The 6957-nt window shown below is 40.6% G+C and overlaps 1 protein-coding gene across 1 annotated transcript in view; it reads right to left on the reverse strand.

Annotated features, from left to right (window-relative positions):
• Positions 1 to 5938, reverse strand: part of SEC62 (SEC62 homolog, preprotein translocation factor) — a 32276-nt gene extending 26338 nt beyond the window's left edge. Inside the window, exon 1 of the mRNA XM_063131991.1 lies at positions 5853 to 5938. Coding sequence (XP_062988061.1) covers positions 5853 to 5888 — 36 coding nt within the window. The 5' untranslated portion in view covers positions 5889 to 5938. The remainder of the gene's footprint in view (positions 1 to 5852) is intronic.
• Between the last annotated feature and the right edge of the window lie 1019 nt (positions 5939 to 6957).

Here is a 6957-nt window from a genome sequence, read left to right on the forward strand (position 1 = left end):
ACATGATAAATCACCAATATTGTTAGCTGTTCACCTGGGGAGTGTATATTCCTTTCAGATAACTAGCCTGATATACATAGACTAGAAGTGGTCAGAGTCAAAGCAGGAATGTTTTGAGAGGTCTTTCATACATAATAAACAATCCAAAATTGTTGATTGAGGCTGTTATCCCAGAATTATTTAGCAACACACTACAGTATACTAATAAAAGGAAGTGAGGCAGGTGGCTACTAGGAGGAGGGCTTTCTCTGCTGTGGCACCCTGGCTGTGGAATGAGCTCCCCAGAGAGGTCTGCCTGGTGCCTACACTGTACTGCTTTCGTCGCCAGCTGAAGACCTTTTTATTCTCTCAGCATTTTAACACTTAATTTTAACTTAATTTTAAATTTTACTGTTCTAATTCTGTATTTTAATCTTATAACAATTTCTGCTGCGTGGTTTTATCCTGGTTGTGCTTTTTATACTGTATTTTGTATTTGTGTTTTTAGACTGTTGGTTGTTTTATTATGGTTTTAATTTTTGTGAACCGCCCAGAGAGCTTCGGCTATTGGGTGGTATAAAAATGTAATAAATAAATAAATAAAATGCCAATCACTTCTGAGATAAAAAAAAATGCAGTGGATGTTGAACTCCAACCATCTCTGCGTGTTCAAAAGAAATCCTACACCATCAGTTCTAGAAGAATTTGAGTAATCTGCGTGACATTGTATGTGCAGTAAATGCTTAATCTAACAAACAGACAAATCTGTACGCATCCCAGTATGCACAGACTTCCCAATGCATTTCCCAATGCATTTCAATACTAGTGCAGCTCTGTAGAATCAACTTGTATGAAAGCAATATTAAAATGAGTTAATGTCAAATACATGCAAGAGTGGTGGTGTTGTGTGTTTTAAAGGGATTACACTCCCCTCTATTCTCTTCAAAATATCCCTAACCCCATCCCACAAACATATATTGAGGGCGCAATCCTAAGTATGTTTAGACAGAAAGAGTCCTATAACTTTCAGCATTCACCTGCCAGCCACACTGAAGATTTAAAGTGTAATATAGCATAAGACTGAATTAATTTCTAGGTGGTAATGGGTGTGACTTTAATGTATTAACCTTACCTAGAAACTACTTGAAAGAGCATAATTAGCAACCCCAAAAACCTCAGAGAGGTGAGAATATAAATTCACCAATGTATAGTAAAGTCCGTGAGATTAATACCATCCAGCATGGTATCCTGTACAAAGTTTACCTAGTATTAAATAGAAGCCTCTAGTATATCTTTGTGCATAACTACCCTGTTGTGAATATACTTGAAATAGATTTTCAGTATTTAAGACCATATGTAAACACAACCTTTCATGAAATAATTTCCAGTTTCCAGATGTTCTTATGAAAATACTTTACTTCCAGTCCTTATACACTCTTGGTGAAAATGTATTTATTTATTACAGTATTTTTATACTGCTCCATATCTAAAATAGATTCCAGATTAGTGAACATAGGAATTTGTAAAAAATTAAAACAGAAAATTAAAATTATTCAATTTAAAACAGAATACCAATTAAAAAAATTGTGGCTGGTCAGTTGAGGAACGCTTCCTGGGAAAGAGTTGTTACATTTCAGGAGGCAGCGGAAGCAGCACAATCCTCTGACAGATGTGTACTTTGTAACTCTTTTTTTTTTACCTTGAAAAAGAGTGCAGTAGAGTCTGTAAGAGTGCCCTTGAGAAAGAGTTTTTATAACCATAATCGTGTCGGGCTTAGAATAAATATCATCCCAATCTTCCAACTTGCACTGCTTTTGTGTTTAGGCACTTTGAGGGCTTCTTCCTCTAGTCTGCACAGTCATACCTTGCCTAATATATTGTGTGAGTGTTGACTGGTTTAAAATGAGTGAGAACTTTTAGATTGGATAAGCTTTTTCTCAAATAATAACAGTATTTCTTTCTTTTCAAGAGTTACACTATTTTTCTTAGTTACCATATCCTACTTCTCTTCTCCAAACTTTCTTTGTTGTGTCAATTTAATGTTCCTGATTGTCATGTTGTTCTGTTCAAGGGTTTTTTGAAAACATGTTTATTGAAGTCTTTCTTTGGAGGCAAGAATACTACTATTAATACGCAGTGGCTCTGGTTGGGCAGTAGCACCAAAAGGTGAAGGAGTGAAAGATTTATCACAATCATAGAATTAAAACACCAAGATTTGTCGCAGTAAAATTGGTGTCTCTAGACATTTCTGGTTTTCTTGGTTAATGAGAATTCAGTTTTCCTTCATACACATGTATAGCCACATTGCCATTCACTGAGACACTAAAGTAGAATAATCAGTTAAAATACATGTATTACATATATTAAACTTATTCAGTTAAGTTAATTTATTTAGAGTTCAGATATATGCAATTTCACTTTCCCTCTTGAAAGAACAAAATACATGATTTACAAACACAGTTCACTCAAATTTCAAGTTATTCAAGTCCAGTTGCTGGATTGCACTTAATTTCAATCTCACAATTCAGAGATGCAACAAAGCTCTTGAGAACAGATTGTGCTTGCTGATGTCTTGCATCAATAACTATGTTAAACTGACCTAAAATGTTGCTTGAAGTTTTCTTTGAAGAAACTACAAGAACAACTACAGTACACAATAGCCTAACACTGATAATGGATGGCTGCTTTCTGTGGATTGAGTGAATAAACCAGGGCACTTGATGATAATCTGCTCTTCCTTTTTCCAACCCCAAAACATCCTGTAGCTATCATACATTATTTATGAACCTGAACCTCCTGGGAGAGTAGCCAAGATCTAGTAGCCAAGGGCTGGCTGGGGAGGTAGTAGCCAATTCCTGGTCCAACTGACCATCCCCCTTAAATCAACATCAGCACTCAGCAATTTACTAATCACCACTGTGTTTGTGCTAGGAGTTAGTGGCCTGCTGAAAAGCTACCTTCCAGTTCAAACTCTGTAAAGCACCATGTACATTGATGGTGCTATATAAATAAATAAATAATAATAATAATAAGCAAGTGCCCATCCGCCTTTGCCAGCCTGTCCAGCCCAGGTAGTTCCTAGGCTAAACGGACTGGCAGAGTTGGTGACAACTCTTGGATTTTGATACAAGCAGCATAAAAAGTTTGCAAGGGGAACTTACAGAGGCATTTGGAGAAGGAGGATGAGCAAAGGAAGGAGGTAATAAAGGGCAGTTACCTCCCTCTTCTCGGCCTACTGTGAATTATCATGGGTCCACCAGATAAGCAAACTACCACAAGCCAGAACTTCCTGGCTTGAGTGGATCTGGTGCAGTAGCAGCTGCTACTGGTTCTTCCAGAAAGACATGCTGGCAGAGACCCATAAGAAACAGAAATAAACAATTGCTGTTTCTTTCCCATGTGTGACGTGCGCTCCTTTACACAACATGGTGAAGAAATTTCCACAGTTGTACCACTTCTTCTGTACCTGTGGGCAACGTTTTTATGTAATGACAACATTTTTTTTTAGCACAGCCAAATCTGTCTATTGTTGTGCCAGCACCCAAAGTGTTCACCTAAATTCTTCGAACTTAAAAGTTTACATTTTTAAGTTCTGAAAACACCCCCAAACATTTATGCTAGTTTTGGAGGACAAGCACCAACCAGCATTTGCTAATTCAGGCAGTTTAGCAAATTACAGCGAATTTAGCAAATTTGGCCTTTTTTACTGGCCAAAATCAGGCCAGTAAAAAAGACGTGTTGTAAAGAGAAGAGCACAGTGTGAGATGCATGCAGCTCATTCAAAATCCTCCAAGATGTGGTTTGGAGAATTACTTGAACTGTGGCCACAGCTAGACCTAAGGTTTATCCTGGGATCATCCAGGGTTCGCCCCTACCTGAGCACTGGATCCCCTGTGTGTCACCTAGATGAACAGGTTTGACCCCTGGACAATCCAGGGATAAACTTTAGGTCTAGCTATGGCCTAAGTCATATTCAGATAGGATGATAGCAGGCAAGTTGGTTGACAATGTATATTTCAGATGTATTTGTTGGTATAACTATTACAACTATGTATACATGTGACACACAGACACTATAATATAGTGACTAAACCCATAAAATTATAACTATCAATATTAGCAATCTAATACCATGCTTCAGCTGTTGCCAACTGCTAAGTGGGGGGGGGAACAGTTAGTGCTTTTTACAGTCTTTGTATACTGTCGCATGTTGTGTATTATATTTGCAAAATAAGGCATTACCTCTATTATTTAATTAATATTGTTAATATATGGACCACCTCCCATTTGAACCTTAATTGGGGAAAAAACTGTTTTTGAAGAATGTTAATTTGACCACTTAGTGGTCTTTAGTAAAAGCAAATATAGTACAGCTTCATTGGCCAAGACCCTTTTGAGGATACAAAATTTGTTCACATACACATTTGCACTCATACAGCACATAGGATGTAACATGTACAGCATATGGCAGCAGGTTTTTCAGCACTGGCTTTGAACTGAGAAAAACTTCTGTTTCCTCCCTCTTATAAGGAAAAACCAAAAATAATTACTGCAGTTGACTGCAGAAAAAGTGACTCATTCATGTATTGTCACTACAACTGGAACATCCAAGAAGAAAATTCTCTTAAGTGCCTGTGAGGGTGTATGTGAATGTAAGAACAACACAGGACCTGTGAATGCATATGATAGTATATGTGGGAAGGGGTGCTACGATTAGCAGGATTGAGAATAGGTGATAAACTGTTAATTTTAACTCAACAAGATGCCACGTATTAGAGTGCAACAAGCAAGGCCCACAAGATATAGAGGTGAATAAATAACAGATGTACTGTGCTCCCCAAATAGGACATTCTCACAGGTCAAAATGTCTGTTAAGTGTGACATGCATGCATGCCAGTTGTGTGAAATAGACATTCTTCTATGCTAGGGATGTAAAGAAGACAGTTTATTGGGGAATTCCCTCTGGGTTTTGTGGAAACATTTAGCAATAAAGCGTTCTGGGGGGAGGGTTCCATGTCACAGCATGGTGCAATAAGATATCTAGCTCTGAAAGAAAAAAAACAAGCAGTAGATAAAGGTGTAAACAGATGTTATACGGGGAGGCAGATGTTGAAAAGACATTGTTTGGGGGCTAAGCTGTCATAAGGGCTGGCACTTGGGGGAAACCGGGCTTCGTTTTTTGCAGCAAGTGATTGGAAAGGGAGGCTTCTGTGTGGAGGACCAGCTCAAAGGGAAAGCAGCTGGAAAGCAGAACAGAAGAATGGGAAATGCCTTTGTATTGCGATGGGAATGCAAGTGCGGTGATGCACAAAATGCACCCCAATCAATGTGTATGGCAGCGAGAGCGAGGTGGTGAGAGAGGGATACGATGTGCTGGTGATTATAGAGGGCTTAAGAGAGATTTTGCCTGAAAAAGGAGGCACTGTTCGTCCTGGTGTTTGCCGGGAAGGGGTGCTGTGCGGTCTTGTCTATGTATCACGTATGGGCGGCTTTGGGAAAGGAGGGGGCAGGGATGTGCACCATCGTCTGAGGGAGAGATGTGCTCAACAAGGGGCTATGAGAAGGGAGAGGGCAGAATTGGGGTACCCAGAGAGCTCCTACTGAAGGAGAGCGACAAGGGGTGGGGGAGGCGAAGCACTGAAGAGAGGGTGCGCATTGACGTGGCTGGCCCTATAGCGAAAGGGCGATGTGGGGCGGGGGAGGGGGGAGAGACCGAATAAGGGGGCCGGGGGAGGAGGACGGGGAAACTAGCAGGAGCAATACTGAAGGGTAGAGGGGGATGGCGTCAAAGCGGGGGGTGGGGAGAGAAAGAGGGAAGCGAGAAAGAGAGAGGCGGCTGGGAGAAGGAGGGAGGAGAGAAGCGAGTGCGGTACCTGAATCCGCTTCCTGTGTCTCCTCCGCTCCGCCATGTTGTCCCCGTCTGGTCTCCCGGTGACGTGGGGCTGAGCCGGGGGGGAGGGGGAGGTTGAGAGAGAGAGAGACAGACAGAGAGGGGGGTGGGGAGGGGAGGCAACCTCGCGAGAGGCCGCGCGAGCCATTATGTAACTCAGGAGGGGGAGGGGGAGAGAACGGTTTCCCGCCCTCCGTTCCTCTCATAAAACGACGTGTTCGTTGAGGCGAAGGAGGGGAAGGCAATAAATAATTGGGAAACAAAAGGCCGACGTGGTCTCTCTGTCTTCTCAAGCTTGTTTCAGGTCCTGTGGACAAGTGGCAAGCTTGAAGTTGTGAACTAAGAGTAAAGACTATATCTCTAAGCATGTGCTGAGTTATTTTCCAGCCCCTACTGCGTAATTGTAGCCTGTTCACAACAGATTTAGGGCGCAATCCTGTGCATTTTTATACAGAAAAAGTCCCATAACTCAGCACTCCCCACCCGGGAGTTGTAAGACTTTTTTGTATCTTGATACATAGGATTGGGGGGGGGGGGCTTTAAAAAACAAACAAACTAGTTCTATTGAATTAAATTGTGACCCCCGTTTGGGTCTTAGGAGTTGCTACCGGTTGAACGTGATCTTTAGAGGCAAAAAGTAAATATTTATAAACCACACAAAACTAGAATGGGGACTTGGAGTTGCACTGCAAAAGGAACCGAACAAAATTCAGGGGAATACTTCAAAATTATGATTTAAGATGGCTACCACTTTAATGTAGCTTATCAAACTTTGGCAACTATGCCATGCATTAACAACATACATTTGTTACTTTTAAATAATTGTAGCTTTTCTGTGGCACAGATTGTATGTAATTTGGTTAGTAACTTTCAAGACATAAAAATGTGCTAAAGCAGATAGAAAGAATTTTAAAGATCTAATTGTAATCATGCTGCATAGCAAACATTTCTTAAAACTTGTTTATTATTTCTTGGAGAAAATGGAATAGAGGGCTATTCCTTGAAACAAACTTGGCAGTAACTCCTCGTGAAAAAGGCAGCCAGAGATTTAAGTGTGCCTTTCAAGAACATGGAGACATTGTGACATC

Source organism: Elgaria multicarinata, chromosome 8 (assembly GCF_023053635.1).
Source record: "Elgaria multicarinata webbii isolate HBS135686 ecotype San Diego chromosome 8, rElgMul1.1.pri, whole genome shotgun sequence".
NCBI classification, from domain to species: Eukaryota; Metazoa; Chordata; class Lepidosauria; order Squamata; family Anguidae; genus Elgaria; species Elgaria multicarinata.